The sequence below is a fragment of the Amphibalanus amphitrite genome, unplaced genomic scaffold (genome assembly GCF_019059575.1).
Source record: "Amphibalanus amphitrite isolate SeventyFive unplaced genomic scaffold, NRLGWU_Aamphi_draft 000109F_arrow, whole genome shotgun sequence".
Lineage (NCBI taxonomy): Eukaryota > Metazoa > Arthropoda > Thecostraca > Balanomorpha > Balanidae > Amphibalanus > Amphibalanus amphitrite.
In genome coordinates this window covers 434,431-455,344 of record NW_024881604.1, presented here as the reverse complement: position 1 = coordinate 455,344, position 20,914 = coordinate 434,431, and the positions used below count along the sequence as shown (strand labels likewise).

The 20,914-nt window shown below is 49.6% G+C and overlaps 3 protein-coding genes across 3 annotated transcripts in view; all 3 read left to right on the top strand.

The window, feature by feature from the left end:
• Positions 1 to 8,573, top strand: part of LOC122380926 — a 34,111-nt gene extending 25,538 nt beyond the window's left edge. The window contains exons 3-7 of the mRNA XM_043364561.1: positions 73 to 234; positions 3,183 to 3,354; positions 4,321 to 4,487; positions 5,955 to 7,149; positions 8,324 to 8,573. Coding sequence (XP_043220496.1) covers positions 73 to 234; positions 3,183 to 3,354; positions 4,321 to 4,487; positions 5,955 to 6,637 — 1,184 coding nt within the window. The 3' untranslated portion in view covers positions 6,638 to 7,149; positions 8,324 to 8,573. The remainder of the gene's footprint in view (positions 1 to 72; positions 235 to 3,182; positions 3,355 to 4,320; positions 4,488 to 5,954; positions 7,150 to 8,323) is intronic.
• A 3,187-nt stretch (positions 8,574 to 11,760) lies between these two features.
• Positions 11,761 to 14,069, top strand: LOC122380872. The gene is made up of 2 exons (XM_043364402.1): positions 11,761 to 12,930; positions 13,703 to 14,069. The coding sequence occupies exons 1-2, from the start codon at positions 11,761 to 11,763 to the stop codon at positions 13,838 to 13,840; spliced, it is 1,308 nt and encodes a 435-aa protein (XP_043220337.1). The 3' UTR covers positions 13,841 to 14,069.
• A 2,156-nt stretch (positions 14,070 to 16,225) lies between these two features.
• Positions 16,226 to 20,695, top strand: LOC122380925 (atlastin-like). Its single transcript, XM_043364560.1, has 2 exons — positions 16,226 to 16,818; positions 18,555 to 20,695. The coding sequence occupies exons 1-2, from the start codon at positions 16,807 to 16,809 to the stop codon at positions 20,442 to 20,444; spliced, it is 1,902 nt and encodes a 633-aa protein (XP_043220495.1). The 5' UTR covers positions 16,226 to 16,806; the 3' UTR covers positions 20,445 to 20,695.
• The last annotated feature ends 219 nt before the right edge of the window (positions 20,696 to 20,914 follow it).

Genomic DNA, 20,914 nt, shown 5'->3' with positions numbered 1-20,914 from the left:
GTCTGGGGAAGCGGGACATCTTCAACACAAGACGCAGCTAGCGCAATGACTGTGTTTTATCGCGCTCCCCAGAGTCACTGCTGGACGCGGCGGCGGAGGGCAATGTCAGCTCGCTGGAGACGGCCACAGAGCGCTGCGGACCCGGCGCGCTGCTCACCACGGTCGAGCTGGTCGAAGTCAACTGGAGCTTCATTGACGCCTTCTTTTTCTGCATGACCGTCATCACGACTATCGGTAAGAAAATGAATCGGATGGAGCGAAAATGATATCACCTCTCACTCGTCGCTTAGATCTGCCTCACCAAGCCCAGGGTTGCATTTCCAGCGTCATGAGACAGAGAAACCACAGGTAGTCGTGAACCTTACGGCACCGGGCCCGCCTGGCACCGTGCTATGGAGCACAGTCTGGTCAGGTGTTCAATAGAAGCACGCATCAGCGGCTGCCGAACGGCGCGGAGAGCACGCGTCGCCGTCGTTACTCGTTACGGACCCGGGACCGTGCTGGGTTTGGCACGGCTCGTGCTCGGTTTGGGTTCGGTTCATGTTCGTCTCGTATACCGCAGAATAATGTCCCAATCCTCAAAAGCAGTCAGTTGGCTGGAACGCTAAGTTGTCTGCCTTTTTATGCAATATGCAATTAAGCGTATCCTTGGTGATCGCTGATTCACATAGTTAGCTGCGTCATTCAGCCCGTGTGATGCGGCACAGCCTACCTAACACTCATAGCTGATTGCCTGTGAAAAGTGGAAAATCATTTTGCAGTCAACTGTACGGTTACGGAGCTAGAGCTAGAGGCCGCCAAGTTGACACACACTTACCCATTTGACACGCAAAGGCTCTTATTATTTATTCATTTATCGTCATATTTATAGAAGCTTTAAACATTTCTCAAATCGCTATTATACTGCATCGTTTGACGGCGGCGTTATCGGACAGTTTTCTGTTGGTGAGATATTCTGGGTCTTTTTATTTCCACACAGCAAAAAATGGCAGATGCGTTGCGGGAGCTTTCGGCTTCATTTTTACAGGAAGGCTATAAAGTAGCCCTAACTGAGGGCACCTAACCATGTGGGTGTGCATCTGTAGGTAGGTATACTGACCGCCAGTACCAAACGTTGCCAGACATTCAGTGAATTATCATAATCGTTTACAACGCTGTGACGACCTTTATCAAGCAGGTATTTCGGAAAACTATCAAAGTAAAAAATGATGCATGAGCACTATGAACAGTGCGCATCTGTGGTGTTCCCATAGCGCCTTTTCTTCTCGCCAAAAAATGCGGGCTGACTCTTGCGCACGAACTTGCGAATGCTAAGAGTTGAGACTATATGAATCCGATGATCGCACGAGTTTTATGTATTGAACAACAATGCTGGCCAGCTAGCAGCTCAGCACGTCTATTTTTCTTACATGCCAGATACGGCTCGTTGCAGCTTGCAAGGCTCCTTGTTTATATTAATACGTTGTAAACATAGCGCTAAGGGCCTATTAGATCATATTTGGCACAAACCTGATATCAGTCCGCCATTCAGAACAAAGATAAACAAATAACTTATGGAAACAATCTAGAACCAGTGCAACACATCACAGTCCTGCCTTACTGTACGTTCCTCCACTGCAAATTTTCGACAAAATGCTATCGAATGCTATTGCTATTTGTTATTCATTGCATTATTAAGGTTATTTTATTACCAACTTTCCCTCACTCGATTTTATACAGTAATAAAATACATTCTGAGAGATGACAGAATATACCTAAGTATGTTTCCCGTTCCCAAACGTTAATTAACCAAACGTTAAAGGGACCCTCCCACCTTAACATTAGATTTGAGTTGAGATAGCCAAAATGGGGTCCCTGGCTCACAATTACCGGTTTCGGCACTCACGACATCGAGAAATGCCTTAAATCGGAAATATTGAATTTCAAAATTGCAGCATTTTGATTCAGAGGGGCTAATGCTTAGGAATACCCCTCTGAATGTGTGACGTAAGCGCAAATTTCTAACGATTTTTAAATGTTTGACTAAAACGTTTTGTAGCACGCGGTGGTATATGCTATTTGCGCGCAACATCTGCCGCAAACGCCGCACTTCTAAAATAAGGTCGCTAGAAACAGCGGAGATCCCAAAAAAGTAAACAAAAGTAAAAGTCTAATATCTTGAAAACCGGTGAATATTTTTCGGTGAAATTTGGTAGATATTCGTTTTCGCTCTTTCTGAACCGAGCGACATCACTTTCATGCCAATTCATAAACTTTTTTGAAGGTGGGAGGGTCCCTTTAAAGGGACCCTCCCACCTTCAAAAAAGTTAATGAATTGGCATGAAAGTGATGTCGCTCGGTTCAGAAAGAGCAAAAACGAATATCTACCAAATTTCATCGAAAAATATTCACCGGTTTTCAAGATATTAGACTTTTACTCTTGTTTACTTTTTGGGATCTCCGCTGTTCCTAGCGACTTTATTTGAAAGTGCGGCATTTGTTGCGCGCAAAGCAGCATATACCACCGCGTGCTACAAAACGTTTTAATCAAACATTTAACGGACGTTCGAAAGCCTGATGACGTCATCAGATCCCCGTAATGGTTAAGAGATAGGGACCACGCTGGTCCCACCCTGCAAGTAAAGGGAAGAAATTTCTTGAACACCATAAAGCTGCGGGGGTTGCGACCAGGATAAATGGTGGTTTCTGAGCCTGGCCGCAAACTTGGCTATCTCAACTCAAAACTAATGTTAAGGTGGGAGGGTCCCTTTAAGTCCTTAAAAAGAGCTTAGGTATATAACAGGGTGTGCGTTTTTGCGGAACTCGCACCAAATGCTCACAATATGGTTCGAATGAAACGCACATTGCAAAAACACATGCCTATACTTTGTTGGGAATGAGTGAATGGTGAAACTCGGATAATTTAATTCGTATATAATTCGCGAAGTTTGATGGTAAGTTTATGCACTAAAACTTGAAGTAAAATCATTTCACCTTCAAAAAGGGTTGCAACAAGATTTTTTTTTTTTTTAAGACGTTTGGTCACGCCGAGGTAGTTTTTATCGGATAAGGGATACAGTTTATATTTCGTTCATTCAGGGTGTTGTAACATCTAACCATTTACCTCGCCTGTCTCTCTGTTTCTGCAGTCGGTTCGTTCATCCCTCGCCCCTATCTTACCCGATCTCCGTTCCGCCGGCCAGGCTACGGTCACATCTCGCCGTCGTCGGCGGGTGGCCAGATTTTCTGCATCTTCTACTCTCTGCTGGGCATCCCAATCAGCGGCCTGCTGCTGGCCGGCCTCTCGGACTTCTTCGCCGGAAACCTGCTCAACTTCTACGACTCCAAGTGGCAGAAGAGATGGGGCGAATCCAGGTGAGTCCAAACCGAGTCGCGGGTGGCTGGACAGACAGTGCTAGCTGGTTAGACTAGGGACTATCACAGTTTGCTGGGGCTACATGTCGTCGGATTCGAAAATCGGAGCGACGTCCACCAGTCCGGTGCTCGCGTGAAACTGTTCGCATGGTGCGGTGCTGCCACCTTCCGAGAGGAGCCTTGGCCAAACGAGCACGAGAGGGCAGAGCGAACAGCAGAACCGGAGTGACCACCGCCAAATCACAGCTCCACGGATCGTGCGTGCACCCTTATCTGATCCCCATTTACGATTTTTTAGATTATATGGAGACTAATGGAACTCGGTAACGTCTGTTTTTATTCAATACTAGAAATCAGACATGTGCATGGATCCGAGTGATGGATCTATGATCTCAGTGGATCTCAAAGTAAACTACAGGTTGGGATCTATGATCCCACCGGATCCGGCGCTAAAAATTCATCTCTGATCTATGATCTCATATGATCTGACGATAAATTAAGAACATGGATCTGTGATCTGAGTGGATCCCACCATGCACCACATTTGAAACCATGTTTTAAAGGGTTTCTATGCTAATGTGTGCCATAAAACTATGGGTTATGACGTGCGATCACATAAAATCACTAAAACAGAACGTTTGTGAGCTGAAACAAGTGTTTTTTGAGGATTTATGTGCTATTTATGTGTTGTTAGATTTATGTGTTGAAATAAGTGAGGATCTATGATCTCACTGGATCTCAAGCAAGAAATGAGACTCGGATCTGTGATCCATACGGATCTCTCGACAAATTACAGAGCTAGATCTATGATCCCGTCGGATCCGAGATCAGGATCCGTGAGATCAGATCCCAGATCCATTTTTTCGGATCCATGCACATGTCTGCTAGAAATCTTTCAGCGTCGTCAGTTGTCACTTCACACGGGCTGCTGGTGCCGCTGTCTAATACATGTACTGTGCCCCTCAGATGGAGTCTGGCCGGTTTCACGGCTCTGTACCTGCTGGTCGGCTTCCTGCTGTTTGTGTTCGCCCCGGCCGTGGTGTTCACCTGGCTCGAGGGCTGGAACTACCGCGAGTCCGTCTACTACGCCTTCATCACACTCTCCACCATCGGATTCGGAGACTACACCGCAGGTCGGTACTCGGTCGGATAGATTTAACTCGAGTGTCCTATTCCTATTCATACGAGTAGAACATATTTCTCATCCATGGTATCGGCAGCTGTGACTGCGCTTTCGAAGGTCCCTAACCGTTATTGGATCACATGGATGACACCGATTAGTTCCAATTGTGTCAATCAAGATTACTAGGACATGAGGTTGGGCAAATTGTGACGTCAATATTGTCGAGTGTCATCGCGTTATGTAGAAACATCGACTAGGTTTTCGCACTCTCAATTTTAAATGAGACTTACTTTGATGTGTTAATTGTCATTGAACTACTGGTGCATGATTTCACTCAACCGAATATACGTGGTGCACTCCAGAAGTTTTGATACTTTTTCAGTAGAGACAGTTTGCTGTTTCAGAACAGCATGAAACTTCAGTGACTCTCGAAATGAGACCTCCCGAGCTCAATACACTTGCTGTAGCGCTCCGGTCACTTCCTGAAGGCCCGCTGCTAGTAATTCAAAGTGGAGGTGTCCAGGGCCTCTGTCACAGCCTCATCCATCTCCTCCACATCCTCCAAGCGGCGTCCCCTGAACTTCTCGCTCAGTCTGGGGAACATCCAGAAGCCACAGATGGCCAGATCTGGACTGTTGGGAGGATGAGGGACAGTTTTGATGCCCATCTGTGTTAGTTAGCTCGTCACCTTGATGGTCTTGTGGGTGGGTGCGTTGACCTGGTGCAGGTGCCCCGGGCCAAATTTGATGAGTTCGGATCTCTTGCGGCGAATTCCCTTTCTCAACTCCCCTAGAACTTTTATGAAGCATTCCTTGTTAATCATCTGGCCGTGCACGGGACCCAGCTAATGAATATAATGCCTTTTTGTCAAAATACAGGATTATTATGAGCTTCACAGTGGACCTGCTCTGCCTGGTTTTCTTGGGTCTGGGGGAGTCAGTGTGCTTCCATTGAACACTTTGTCTATTGGTGTCTGGATCGGTAAAAATACATCCAGTTTTCGTCCCAAGTCACTGGAGAGTCAATTTTAAATGTTTCTGGGGTATTTTATCAAGCTAATCACCAAATTGTATTGCCTAGCGACCCTCAAAGTTGTCCTCACATTAACAGCCTGACCATGCTGTGCACTGGCCGCTGTGACAAGTCGCTTGCGACTTGCAGTGTTCAGGGTGATGCCCTAGCCGTCTCTTGCAACGTACAAAAACAAAATTATGCAAGTACGTTTACGACAACTGTGGTAAGGACACATGAAAGCGACAAGAATCTAGCACTGTTAATATGGCTTTTACGAGGGCAGTCTCAAAACTTCTGGAGTGGACGACGTACATAGGTACTTGGCCTGGTTCTTGGTATACCTGGTTCACATGGCATGATATGGCTCGTATGTCATACGGGTTTGCCATGCGAGTTAACATCTGCATAAGTTCGTGCGTCGATTTATTATCTGTGTAGACGCTTTCACGTACCCCGCCCGCAGCGATCGCGAACGACGACGCCTGGACCACCGTCTACAAGGTGTTTGTTATGCTCTGGGTGCTGATCGGCCTCGGCTACTGGGTGCTCGTGCTCAACTTCCTACAGAAGGCGCTCAAGTCCAAGGAGGTGGTGGCCGGCCTGCGACAGACCTCCAAGCTGATCGCCAAGGAGGCTGAGGACATCCGGCAGGCTTTGGTCGACGCCGGCATCCTGCAACGTGACGCCGTCTTTGTGCCTGAGCACTCTAAGATGACCATGAACCTGATGATGAACATGAGTTCGATGTTGGCGGTCGGTGGCCCCCACGCGGACGGGGCGGGGGCAGAGGCCGGCGCCCCGGCGCCGCACCTCGGCGAGGTACGCGGCATCCACTCGATGGGCGCCTCGTTGCGCTCTAACAGTCTGCTCAGCGCGCTGATGGCCTCCCTGCCGCCGTCTGCCGCGGCCGCGCCCCAGACGCCGGCGGCCGCCCCGGTCACAGCTGAGGGCGCCGCCGCACTGACGCCCCTGCTGGAGCAGCGTGCAGAGGAGAGCTCTGTAGAGCAGCGTGCAGAGGAGAGTGCCGGGGGCGAGGGCACGGAGGAGGGCACTGGGGGCGAGGGCACGGAGCAGAGTACTCGGGGACAGGGTACAGCTGAGAGTCCTGCGGACCAGCGCACAGAACCAGAAGAGAGCCCCGTCTGAGCTACTGGGACAGTCGTGGCCGTCTGAGCTGCTGGATTGGCCCGGCGTCCCGTTTTAGGTGATGGGACAGCCCTGGAATTCCGTGTGAGGTGGTGTGAATGTGCTAAATATGTAAGTCCCGATTGACTTGGTGGGCTACCTTGGATGTCCGTCGAATTGGAGGGGAAGTATGCTGAGCCTCGTTTGTTCCGAGAGCCCCTAGGCTGGCCTGATTGTCGAGGGCGCAATAAGACAGTGCCAGATATCCCCCGCAGGTGAGCGAAAGCGGATATGAAACTTTTTGAGGTAAACTTTCATTCCACATCGACTCGAGTTGTTTGTTTTAGAACTTCTCTTTTCTTACTGTCAAATGAGAACGTAGGATTTAGAAGGGTTGTATGTAGATTTGCTATTGCTATTCTTTGGCTATTCTTGTAGTTTGTTGAAGATGACGCGCTTTTTCATGCGTTATTTTAAGATCTTAGAAGCTTGACGAATCACTAGTGTGCCTATCAACCGTTTAGAGAAATCTTTTAACCCGCGCCCCGTAGGGCTACCGGCGGACCCTACCACCCGTAGGGGGGGGGGGGGGGCGTTTCGGCCCCCCCCTAAGATCTCGGAAAGTTACCGGCCGATTTTCAAAATTCAAACGGCGTTCGATAGTCCCACCCGGGAACTACCTTGTGACCAAATTTCATTGACCTAGGTCAAACCGATGACGTCACAGGTCAGGTCAAAGGTCATATTTTCACCGTTCACAGGCAATTCAAGAAATGTGCTGTGAAAGCGAGTAAATTGGTAATTTATTGAAAACCATCGATGGTACATTGTTCGTCAAACACATACTTTGCTATCTGAGGTCACTGATACCAGGTCAGGTCACAGCGAGGTCAGGTCACCGGGGGTCACAATATGAATGTGTCGTGTGATACATGTTTTATGGTCCATTTTACATGACAAATGCGATTATGTGGGTTAGGCAGCCTTTGGGGCCAGCCTAGGTCACGTTTTTGTGAAGGTCAGGTCAAGGTCAGGTCAAATTAGGTCAAATTTCAAAGTTGATATTTTTGCATAAAATGGGTATCGATTCGATGCAGCTCGTCACGGGAAGTCTAATGGTGGTCTTCGTTTTGCTCTACGAGTTCTAGAATTGCCAAAAATTGAGTTTGAAAATTTGACGTCATCATTTTTGAACAGTTTTTTCGCTATAACTTGGCCAAAAAACGAGGTATCGAGTTGAAATTTGGTATGTAGATAGAAGACGGTAGGCACTATCACATATATTCCGGTTTTTTCGAAACTCAAAAAACTTTTTGGATTTTTGGCGAATATAAAAAAAAAAGGCTTTTTTAATTTTTGGGGGTCAAAACTCAAAAATTTCAAACATTCGAGATAGCAGTTTTGTAGCCCTGTCAATTCTACACCTTTTATGTCTGATCATTTTTCTGTATCTTCAAAGCTGTAGTCCTGACATGTCTTCTCGCGAAGGTCTTTTTTCGGTCGAAAATGACAGAACATGACGTCACTCTGACGTCATTTGTGGCCAACCTATCATAGCCTCTGGAAAAATTTTTGGTCACAATGTGTAAAATTGATGCCCGGAGGGGTCCTGAAAGTTTGGTGGCGATATCTCCAGCCGTTTAGGAGATATCGACCGAAAAGGACAGGGGGGGCCGTTTCGGCCCCCCCCCCCCTACGGGGCGCGGGTTAAATCCTGATAAGATATGTGCATGCGTTGGGATATCAGATTCGGACAATAGGTACTGAACGAGACATATGAAATATTTTGAATATCATTAAGTAACTATGTGTTAGGATCCATGACAACGTGTTGAATTTGAATACGTGTTTTGACTGCTTTGTATATTTGCACTCTGCTCAAGCAATGGTGCTGAACTGAAATGACTGTGTCGGTTTTGAGAGCATTGAGTATTGATAATAATACATTTTTTTAAAAATAAACTTACCTACGTTTCATTTTCATGTCAAATATTGAAAGATGACTACGCATAACGTCTTCAAGCAGAACGTATGTAAATAGCATTGTTACAATCAAATACCGGGTGGCCCAGAAAAAACGTTCCCAACTTTAAATGAATATTTCTCAGAAAGCGATAAAGATACAACATTGAAACTTCGAATAGTCAATGCGGCACACATTTTCAGTAAATGGTGTGATTTTCATGGTGTTCGGTAAATTACTTTTTAAACGGTTCGTGTTTCAAGCATGCCATGTAAAAATTACTTTTTTGCTCCGATGTTTACTCAAAAATGTGAGTGAACAGGTCACTTTCACCCCTCGGCCCACGGCCTAGAGCCATGGCTGCTACTAGCAGCTAGTCTCATTGATGGTTCGGGTCTCAGGATGACACATTCCATCAGGCAACCACGATGGCTCTGTGCCAGTGGCTTCGGAAGAAGTTTCCAGTTTTCTAACCATCTTGTGGCTCAAATGCTTTCCTGGCTGATATTCCTGGGAAAAGGTAGCTTTTCAACCAGTTTTCTTTTTTGTCATCTGCTGGCAATGTTGTTTTTCATAAAATGTTATGTGGTCTTCTGGCACAGGAACTAGTCTGTTTTAGTTTGTTTTCCTTATCCGGTCGATTTACTGTTTGATCTACTGAAAGGAGGGTAATCAGCAGTAATCCATGCACCGTGCCACGAATCATGATTTGGTGTTAAAACGAATGGCATCCATGAGCACCATTTTGGCTCAGTATTTGAATATTTGGCACATAAGTGAGACACAAATATTTAAAATAAGAACATACGTGTTGGTTTCATTCACATGCTCTATTTTTCTATTCTTTTTTATAACATGGGGCGTCTAACCCAATCATCACTATCGTTTGACATCGGCAAAAAAAGCAAAAACGTCTTGCTTAATTCAACTCAAGATTGCCAGCTTGAAAATGATGGTATAGTGTTATAATTTAGCATACCAATGCGCAAAGAAATGACGCAAACTTGCTGAAAATTTTGTCTCGTTATTTGCACTCGAATTTGATACATAGGCCTCCAAAGTTCGGAACGTTTTTTCTGGGCCACCCGGTATACCTACCTATGCAACGACAACATTTACGATTAGGATAACATCATTCTGCTGTTTCTATTATTTTCATATTCTTTAATTTCATTTTTAATGTAGGTATTCATTTCGGATTCTTTTAGTTATTAGCAAAAAGTTTATTATTCATTCTTACTGCAAATATACTTACCTATTCATTCTTATTGCAATTATGCCTACCTATCATTTTATTTCTATTAACATCACAAGTGATTATTGCACCTAAAATACCTTTAGGTACGTACCTGAAGAATGATCTTCTCCGATAATCTATTTTTGCGATCAGGCTGCCCATTTAGTTCAGTGTGATAAAATGTCAAAACTGACCCGGCCCGGGCTGACCGGTCCGTCGCCGACGCGGGTGTACCGGTATTCGCCGGTATCGGGCTTGGTATCGAGCCATGTTTGGCCACCGCCCCCCGATATCTCATCAATGTTTGCCCATATTGTCAACGAATTTGCGCGTCCGCTCCCAAATTACTGGTGTCGAGCATGACCAGTGTGGTGCCAGCAAGGCCCGCTGCTTCACTGCCCCCCGGTGTGATTGACGGTGGAAGGGTAACTTCGGTAAGTAGCGTCAACCTGTGCATAACCTAGGCTGTCAGAGGCCACGGACTCCCCCGACCACCGCGCCACAGAGGTATGTACTCAGCTACAGGAGGCCCCGGGACCGTGTCAGTTCGGTCAGGGTCGGCCGCCGCGCCGGCTGCCGAGACCTCGGCGGTATGCGGTACCTCATGAGACGTGACATTGTTCCGCACCGACCGGGCGTCACCAGACCGCTCTCAGTCGCTCATTGAGAGTCGACTGCTCGGTGCTCAAAGGGGAGCCTGTGATGTCCCGGCCTCTTGTCGAACCCTGCCCGGTGAGCGAGCAGATAAAAGGGACACTTGCTGATGCAATGCTTGTTCACGACCATGAAGGACAAGGGCATGACCTTCAAGAAAGAGTCGCGGGCGGTTCCTTGAGCAATTGAACATATAGTCGAACAGCATTGTCCGTGCACTAAAGAGACACTTTGAACGGCATGATCCTCCGATTTTGCACAAGATCAATTTAGTAGTGCCTTGCATGTCGCACCATTTATCGGTAAGCTAATCTATGCATCTTTTGACACAGGCAAATAAACTAAGTCTGACCGGAATTTCCTCACCAAGTTCTACACCTTGCTGTATGTGTAGCGTGCTCACTGCTCGGTCTGGGTCCGAGCGGATGTTTGCGGGAGTTACAAGATACGCCTCTCCCCCCCCCCCCTGCCTCGACCGGATGGACGGATGGACAGCTATGCGGCCTGCGGTGGACGGCTGTGGACCGGACGAATGTGAGCCAGCGCAGTGATGTGAGGCGAGGGGGGCCGGATGTTGGCCGATAGCCGCGGACGTTCAGAGGGCAGAGGCACGAACGCCTTTCCCGCCTCTTGCAGTTGATAGCCACTAGACAGCAAGGCTGTGTGTTATCCAAAGCAGCGAAACGACCAGCGAACCAACCGACTAAGCAATGCCACACTTGTTTCTGTCTTATGGATGTTTAAACACAGCAGATGTGTTACATGGTGACGGAGGCCAATGCGATGAGGCATAAGTACAGACATATAGGTACAACTATACCGAGTATGTTGAGGAGAAACGTTCACTTGCGAAAACTTCATCAGGGGTAACGTCTCATCAGTTCAGATTCGAAACAGCCGAGAAAAGCAATCTTGAGACATGATGTCCAATGCAGTGTGCAGTGAGTTATACGTTGGGAGCACCGAGCCAACCGGTGCTGTTTTGGACGGCCGGGCCTGCGGCCTGCCGCGGACGCTCGTCGCATGTCTGCCGATGTCGCCCCCGGCCTGCAATGTTGTCTCTTCACACCTGTTGTGCCGTCGGTCGCCAATCGGGGCGCGCGACGCAGCCGGGTCGCTATCTGACCCGGACCGGGCTGCGTACATACCACCGGCGCCAAAATATCGGCCCGGACAGCCCAGACCAGCGGCGACCACAGCCGAACCAGCTGCAGTCGCGCCTCGCTCACCGCACCGCGACGGGCCCGGCCGACCGATGTCACCGGAGCCACCTCTCCCCGCAGTTCCGATATGACGCTGCTGACGGATTCGTGCAGCCCGTCCGAGAACTGCTCGTGGACCTCGATGGACACACAGGTCCGGATCAACGTGATCAGCTACCGGTACTGCTACCCGACCATCTCGGCGGCCGGGATCGCGTGCAGCCTGGCGCTGCTGGTGACGCTGCGGCGCGCCTGCTTCCAGGCGGCCGACGTGTACACGTATCTGCGCTGCCTGATGGTGTCCGACTGCGCCGTGCTGGCCTTGAGCGGCGCCTCCATGCTGGCCGACTCGGCTCTGCCCACGGTGCTCTGCGGCGACCGCTCGTTCCTGGTGCGCTCGCACCTGTCGGCCGTTTGGCGCGTCGCCTTTCTGCCGCTGGTCAACTCGCTGATCGTGTTCAGCATGGGCGTCCAGCTGTGGATGACGCTGGACCGCTACCTGGCGGTGTGCGCGCCGCGGCGCCGGCCGGCCCGCCGCCGGCGCCGGCGCCTCCTGCTGCGCGTCGCCGCCACGCTGCTCGTGGCGCTGGCCATGCACGCGCCGCTGGTGCTGGGGTACCGGGTGGTGCGCCACTGCCCCGGCGGCCGCCAGTTCTTTGAGGTGGCGCTGAGCGGCGGCAGGGCGCAGCTGGGCCACGCGTGGACCGCCTACCAGTGGGCGCTGCAGCTGCTGGCGCGCTGGACGCCCACCGGACTCCTGCTCTACTGCAACGGCTACATCATCGCTGCCATCAGACGCCGGGAGAGGCGCATCAGCGCCACGCCGCGCCCCGCGTCTGACGAGCCGGGCCGGCCGGCCGCAGCACCGGGGCAGTCGGCGGCCAGTGAAGGCTGTCCGGGGGGAGATCCACAGCAGCAGCCGCGGCTGTCGATAATCAGCGACTCTTGCCAGGAGGGGACGACACAGCAGCAGCAGCAGCAGCCGAGACTTTCGGTGGTCAGTGACGGCTGCCAGGAAGGGATACCGCAACAGCAGCAACAGCAGCAGCCGCAGCAGCCTCGGCTGTCGGTGGTCAGTGACAGCTGCCTGGAGGGAGCGTCGCCGCAGCAGCAGCGGCGACGGAAGCGGCAGGAGGCCGGCCACCGGCTGGAATTGCTTCTCTGCGCCATGGGCCTGTCCTACCTCGTCGCCAACTGTCTTCAGATGGCCCTCTTCATCGCTCAATACGTGTACGACCAGAGAAACGACAGCGTCCAGGTATGTCACCCGCAAAAGACACGAGCACTGCACAATCGGGTCTAAATTCATACTTGCCGCGGCGATGGTCCACGGCAACTACCTCGTAAACCTAAATTGCTCATCTCTATACCTACCCCGAATTAAAATCGAACAGTGGGTATTTAATTCAATCCTAACGAACAATCTTATAGGGTTTTAACCAAATGCCAAAAAAGTAATAAGCAAATCAGTTAATATGTGCCGTGCGCACATACAAAAAGGTAATAGGATTAGGTATCAATGATTAAAAGTTCCCTTATTTGTAAATGGGTATCGTCCATTTTCGTTGAGCTAGGTCGAAAAAAGGTGAGATCACCGTAACTTACTATAACTACATAATAACTATATTATTATAACTAATTATAACTTTAATTTATTATTAATTAACTGATTTATCATTAATTATAACTACATAATTCTTCTGTGTTTCGTGATGTATGGTGTCATACTTCCTTAGCTTGACACATAGAGATTACATTCGATAGCTTATGACAGCGTTTCCGTAAAAAGGTAAATACCTAGTGCCTAAATCGAAACAAATCAGCTCAAATAAAAGCTGACTGAGATCCCACCACGGAGCTGGTCAGAACTTTCACTATCTGTGTCCTCAGATTTGATCTAAGGCCATAATCCATCAGCCTGAAGCACACGTCAAAGTCCATCGTGCATAAAAGGGTACATAGTACCACGTAAAAAGTTCGACGCATACGCATATTGCACGCATTGATATATTTTCATATCTTCGTTGCAGATCTTCCGAGCCGTCGCAAATAACTACGAGGCGCTAAATTTCATGCTGGATTCCGTCTTCGCGCTGGCGTTCCTGCCTCAGATTCGCCGCGAGTCTGTCCAGCAGCTGAAGACTTTATTCAAACGCTCCGGCAACTAAGCTAGCCGCAGTTACATCCAATAATCATCAGCATTATCACCATCAGCATAGGGACTATGAAAGCTGTTGTTTTCGCGTCATTCACCATTATACCGAGATTCCGAGAACGAATATGACTGTTCGTCTTCGTAATAGTACATGTCATGTGTGCGCTTTGAACGGCTTGGAATGAGTGTGTTGTGTAGGTACCTTAGTGTAAGGGATCGTGAAGTTGCAGTATCTGAGGTTTAAACGAGTCTTGTGTAGTTATTCAGAAACGAATTATTCGACACCAGTAATATGTATATGATCGGTAGCTTTCGGGGGCTGCTGCCTCCATCAGCCTGCTTTTTAAATGCATTAGAACACAAGACAATACGTTTCAAACATGTCTACCAAAAAGGAAACCGCCACGAGGAAAAGTTGTAACGGTACGTCTCAAGCATAGATGCACAACAGTTTGATACATGATAACAAATAATAACACATAATTAAGTCGCCATCGTCCGTAATATCCGTAATAAAACATTCGAAATTAATCGTGATCCGTGGTCGTAACAATCGAGTTCGCACAATCGGGGTCATGACACATTAATCGATGGTAATCGTTATAGGATCGTAATCGTTACATACTCGTAGGCGCACAAGCTTGCATAAATTCGCTGGCTGATAGCCACACGCCTATACAACAAAACAATTTTCAACAATCCAAAAGCAAGTGTACCTATTTTTGACAGCTCACTCAGCCTCATCGAAAAGCGCCTTACACACGTAGTGCCCGGTACATATCAGGCACCTCCCACCCGGGTAAGATGTTAATGCTATTGTGTCTTTCTACCCTGGAAATGTAAAAACCCTCCTTCACCTTTCGTTTACCCCAGTTCGTTTCATAATCCAAAATTTTAACTTCGTCCCATTTGATAGAGTGCCCTGTCTCTAGCATATGTTTAGATATCCCTGAGTGATCCCGGTTTCCGTTTGCTATAGCTCGTTTGTGTTCCGATTCCCTCGTCCTTAGCTTTCTCCCGGTTTCTCCTACATAAATTTTTCCGCACTGACACTTATACTGATAGACCAGCCCAGCCTTCTCCTTCACCCCCAACCTGTCCTTAGGTTTGACGAGTCTAGCACTAAGGTTGGCTGCAGGTCTCGTGCTGACCTTCGCGAGGGTCGAAGGACGCGCGTTACCTGTTCAGTCACCCCCTGGATGTAAGGGATACTTACATAAGCCCGGTTGTCATCTTCCGCTCCCCTAGCTGTCCGTCCGGAACCCTCCCCCTCCCCCATCCTAAGCCGTTCTTTATTCTTTACCCGCCTCTGAATACGTCGCACCAATCGCTTGGGGTAGTTGTTCTTCTCTAGTGCCCGTTCTATTTTCCCTGTCTCGCGTTCCTCGTCTTCAGGTGTTGTTGTGAGCCGTGATGCCCGTGTGAAAAGTGTCTGTGGGACTGATGCTTTGTGTTGTGTGCTGTGGTGTGACTCAAAGTGAAGGTACTTGTCTGTGTTTGTCGCTTTTCTGAACACTTTGGTAGACATGTTTGAAACGTATCGTCTTGTGTTCTAATGCATTTAAAAAGCAGGCTGGTGAAGGAGGCAGCAGCCCTCGAAAGCTACCGATCATATACATATTACTGGTGTCGAATAATTCGTTTCTGAATATTTACCATGTCCCGGTACAACAATTCCATATTTAAAAAGAGTCTTGTGTAGGTACGGTAGGTAGTAGGTAAGTACAATGCTTTTTTTCTGGAGACGTTGCGATAACTGTTAGGCCATGAACAGGCGGCGAGGATGAACAATCACTAAAAACTGGATTTTGATACCACAAAAAGGACCAAATTAAACATTGCTGAATATCTATTCTTCACCTTATGTACCTACTTGCATACTGTGTAGTGTGTATGTGAAAGCGACCTCTAAAGGCACACCAAACCCTATATCTGTGGTTTGCTTGTTTTGTCAACGCAGGCATGCACTGACATTGGACATTGACACTGCCCTTCCCCTCACATTGGACTATCGAGCCTATCGTGTTAGACGTTCAACATTCAGCACGGCCCGCTGATGAGATGCCGCTCCAGCCGCCGACGCCGAGGACTACAAAATCATCCCGAGACTTCGGGACTGAACCAAAAGCCACAGGGGCCGAGCCTCCCGAGGACTGCATCTGCATGAGAGTCGAGACTGTCCCAAGGACTGTAAACGGGAACCAGAAGTGGCTCCAGAAATACGGGACAGTTACCTACACTGCAGGGCTGGGGATGACGGGGATGTCCCGACTCCCCAGAACTATAGATAATTATACGGGACTGGCCCGAGTCCCGGGAATTGAAACTGGCCCAGCTTTCGAGAACGCTGACGCTGCCAACAGACTTCTCGCCGCCAGCTTCTGCAAACATATAACTGTATGTTTATATATGTTACTATCGTCATCGTCGGCTCGTGACATTGGATCGTAGCTTGGTCGCACGTATAGCGTACCGGAATGTTTTATACTGCACTTCTGTTCATTTAACAGTCAAAGATGATTGAGTGCGATAAGTGGTGTGGAGTGGAGTGGGTGGGTCAGTTGATACTTACCCTGTTGTCGCGATAGGTGGCGAACGATTGATGTTGCTAGGAGAGTGCGGTGGCCAGTGGGCGCTTGACTCTTGGCAGCCGTCTTATCAACAAACAAAACTGAAACCGAGTGAAGCAGTGAGTCCCGGTGAGCTGGCAGGGGTCCCGTACCCCCCCCCCCCCCCGTAGCGGGCCCGCCGGGATGTCCCGGCTGTCCCCGGCCCCAGCCGCTATCTAGCGGTGGTCTGAGTCACCCGGGACGTTTGCATCAACTCAGCGGGGCCGCGGACGACTCAGATAGCGCCCGCTTGTAGAGACGAGGGGCCGTGCCGTCAGGCTGCTCTCGACTCCAGTCGTCCCGCGGGTCCGTCGTCGGACCGACGCCGGCACGCTCCATCGGGATACCTCAGCGGCGCATAGCGACCATCATGCTTCCTCAGGTATGTTCGTATGCATTAAGACCAATACATTGGTATGTACGTTGAGTGAATAACAGGTCTTTGTGGACCTTTGAGAATTGAGCAAATCAGTGTGTGTTCGTCGAGGGTAAACGGTGGTTTATGCTAGTTTATTAGACGTCGAAACCTTTTTTCTATGGTGACTTGATAAGAAAGCGATTATAGAGGGTGGTGGGTTAGATAAATAAACACAGACGGGCACCGCTCTAAAAAGGAAGGACAGTAACTCAACTTATCGAGACGGTCATCTCTGGACTTGAACTAAGCCCTCGCCGGGACAGCTAACAGTCAGCAAACAACACTGAGACAGTGGGACGCCAACTTTAACCTCGCCAAACCATCGATGTAACCCTAACCCAAGCTGAAGGGACCGAGTTTAAAGGGACTGCTGGGGGTTTGTCTCATCAAGAGGAAGTAGCTCATTAAAAAAAAAACGAGGTCAAGGTCATAGGTCTAGGTCAAGGTCACTTTAAAAGTCGCCGTACCCTATAAAATCTTTATTTTTGGAGATATTGGAAAATTTCGGCCACCACTGTCTTCGTCTCATCAAGAAGCAGTAGCACCTTTTAAAAATCCGAGTTCAAGGTCATAGGTCAGGGTCAAGGTCACTTTAAACGCAAATATTTGGATTCAAATTCGAGTAATGATTTCGCTCAAAATTGGTATAAAGATAGCCCATGGCAGCTGAGTTCGAAAATGGTGATCTTTTTTCCTAGGTCAAACCGTTTGACCTTGAAAGGTCAAAACACTGCGTACCCTGTAGAATCTTTGTTTATGGTCCGATTTGAAAAAATTCGCCCACTAGTGTGTTCGTCTCATCGAGAGGAAGAAGAATATTTAAAAAAACTCCGAGGTCAAGGTCATAGGTCAAGGTCAAAGTCACTTTAAACGAAAATATTCGGGTTCAAATTCGCGTAATAATTTCGCGCAAAATTGGTATTGGTACAGATAGCCCATGGCAGCTGAGTTCGAAAATGGTGACCTTTTTTTCCTAGGTCAAACCGTTTGACCTTGAGAGGTCAAAACACTGCGTACCTATACCTACCCTGTAGAATCTGTGTTTATGGTCCGATTTGAAGGAAAAAAATTCGCCCACCACTCACCAGTATGTTCTTCTCATCAAGAGGAAGAAGCACATTAAAAACCCGAGTTGAAGGTAATAGGCGACCTATGATCTTGACCTCGGTTGATAAAGGTAAATAAAGGTGAATTATATGCTTCTCAAGATTGTAAGGAGTTGCTTAGGTATAATTAAATACACTGTAGTCGGGCCAGCCAAAACCGGATGACGTCCTTTTTAAATCAGATGGTTCGTAATGCGCCTTCCGAAATATTCAATTGTGCAGTTATTGCATTTATAACCACAGCCATCCACAGCACATATTCTGCTCGCAGGTCATGCCTATTGCCCGTTTTAACTAGGCATCTGGCGAATGCGTCTTATTTGACGAAATCTGCACCAAATCTCTTTTACAACAAATATCTTCATACCATGGATTTATTTCCAAATCTACACCAAATCTGCACCTTATCTACACCAAATGTGTATATACCTACAGATGGTCGTCGTAAAAACGACTATGATACAACCTATTATGGTCATAGGCCATATTGGTTATTGAACAAAAAGTAAATATATGTAAATTTGTTGTTAAAAAAGATAAAATGGCTGCTGCAGCCGAGGTCCGACCGTTGTTGACCCGCCCGACCTGTTTCAGCCGACAGCGGGAGAGGCGGCCGGGGCCGGCGGACGCGCCGTGCCCATCCTGGTACCGTCCGCGGAGGGTCGCCTGGAGCTGGACGAGGCCGCGCTGCGCTCCGTCCTGCTGCAGGACGACGTGCGCCACCTGCCCGTGGTGGTGGTGGCCGTGGCCGGCGCCTTCCGCAAGGGCAAGTCGTTCCTGCTCAGCCTGCTACTGCGGTACCTGGAGCGCGGCGGCGCGGCCGACTGGACGGGAGCGCCGGACGAGCCGCTCACGGGCTTCGCGTGGCGCAGCGGCCGCCAACGGCACACCGTCGGCATCCACATGTGGTCGCGGCCGACGCTCGTCCGGCTCCCCTCCGGCGAGCAGGTGGCCGTGGTGCTGATGGACACGCAGGGCGCCTTCGACGACCGCACGGCGGTGGCTGAGAACGCCACTGTGTTCGCGCTCAGCGCCCTCATGAGCTCGGTGCAGATCTATAACGTGTCGAGAGATATAGGCACCAGCGATCTGCAGCACCTGCAGCTGTTCTCTGAGTTCGGCAGTCTGACTGCCGCCGAGGGCCACGGCACCGCCTTCCAGCGACTGCTGTTCCTGGTGCGCGACTGGCAATCACCCTCCGAAGCGCCGTACGGCACCGTGGGAGGTCAAAAAGTGCTGCGCGAAGTGCTGGACAGCCCGCCGGGCACGCACGAGGAGCTGCGACAAATGCGCCAGCACGTGCGCCGGTGCTTCTCGGACATCGACTGCTATCTGCTTCCACACCCGGGCAAGATGGTGGCCACTAGCTCGGAGTTCACCGGCTGTCCCCGGGATATCGACGACGAGTTTCTCCTGTACGTAGAGAGGCTGGCGCGACTGCTCTTCAGGCCGGAACACTTGCTGGTAAAGAAGTCGGGAGGCGAGACGCTAACCGCGGCCGACCTCGTCACGCACTTTGTGACGCTGTACGGCGTGATGGCCAGCGGCGAGCTGCCTGAGCCGCGCAGCCTGGTAAACACCATGTCAGAGGCGCAGCACCGGACCTGCGTGGACCAGGCCAGCATTCTGTACGCCGAGCAGATGCGTCAGGTGTGCGACGCTGACACCAGCTCCCCCGGCGTTCCTGAGGAGGAGCTGCAACGCCATCACGAGACCGCGCTGCAAAGGGTCGTCGCAGAGTTCGAGCAGAAAAAGAAAATGCTTGGTAGCCAAGGGGCCCAATTCAAGCAGCAGATGTTTGACGCCGTTGAATCATGGCGGCACCAGTTTTTCCATGCCAACAAGACGAAGAACGATCTGACCGATGCGCGCGACAACCTCTGCTGCAACAAGGCACTGATGGACGCTCGCGATCAGCACCGTCAGATGCTGAGCGACCTGCTGAGTGGCGCGGCGGGAGAACTGGACGGGAACGAGCTGCAGGAGCGACACGCCCGCAGCCGCGACGACCTGCTGTGCCGGTTTGACGCTCGCACTGTGGACTGCATCCGCCGCCAACTGGTGGCCTCCTACCGCAACCAGCTAAAGACGCAGCTGGAGAACAGCTTCGAGGAGGCCGAGCTGTTCCTCGAGCAGCGCCGCAGCGGCCAGGCTGGCGCAGAGACCGACCGGCAGGCCATGAACCAGGCGCGCCAGCAGTACCGCGACATCATGGACGACTGCCTGAGGGGAGGTCCGCTGTCCGAGGGGGACTTCGCCTCCCAACAGCGCGCCGCCGAGGAGGAGGCTCGCCGACTGTTCAGTGCCAACCGCGGCCCAGCCCACGGCGGCGCGCAGCGCGTGGACCAGCTCTTCGACCGTGGCATCCAAGAGGAGTCGCAGAATGCAGCCGTTGCCAACTTTTTTACATCTGTATTGAACGCACTGATGCCTACTCTAGTGTCGTTGGCCACAAAGGCTGTGGCAAAGTGTGTTATTATGTAGGCGCAGTGCTGGCGGAATATTCTACTCGTAAGCAATGAGATTCATATGCGCCCTCGTGGGACATTGCTTTTTTCGACCAATTACACGTATAACATACCTACCGATGCCATTTGCTGCGTTGCGGTATTGGTGCATCGCTTAACAAGGGAGTGCCATATGTCTCTATATGCTGAAACTGGCACTCAAGGGACTTCCTGATGATGCTAAAGCATCCATGCCATAGGCACGAATAAATTTGCAACGAACTGATACACATGTGCCTATAATTTACGATCATATGCATGCTACATGTCTACTGGCTTCTACATTGGAGGCTTCATGATGATTTCACAAGCGGTTGTTATATTGTTATAGTCACTGATCATCCACAGACTTCTCTATAGGTATCCACAGAAGTCTGTGGATATAGTTCTTACCAGTAGGGCCTACCGCTGGTTGGTTCACTCCGAATAATGTAAAGCGTGAACTCA

Coding starts and splice junctions, on each gene's coding strand:
- LOC122380872 (XM_043364402.1), top strand. CDS start 11,761: ATGACGCTGCTGACGGATTCGTGCAGCCCGTCCGAGAACTGCTCGTGG. Junction 12,931..13,702: donor AGAGAAACGACAGCGTCCAG/GTATGTCACCCG, acceptor TCTTCGTTGCAG/ATCTTCCGAGCCGTCGCAAA.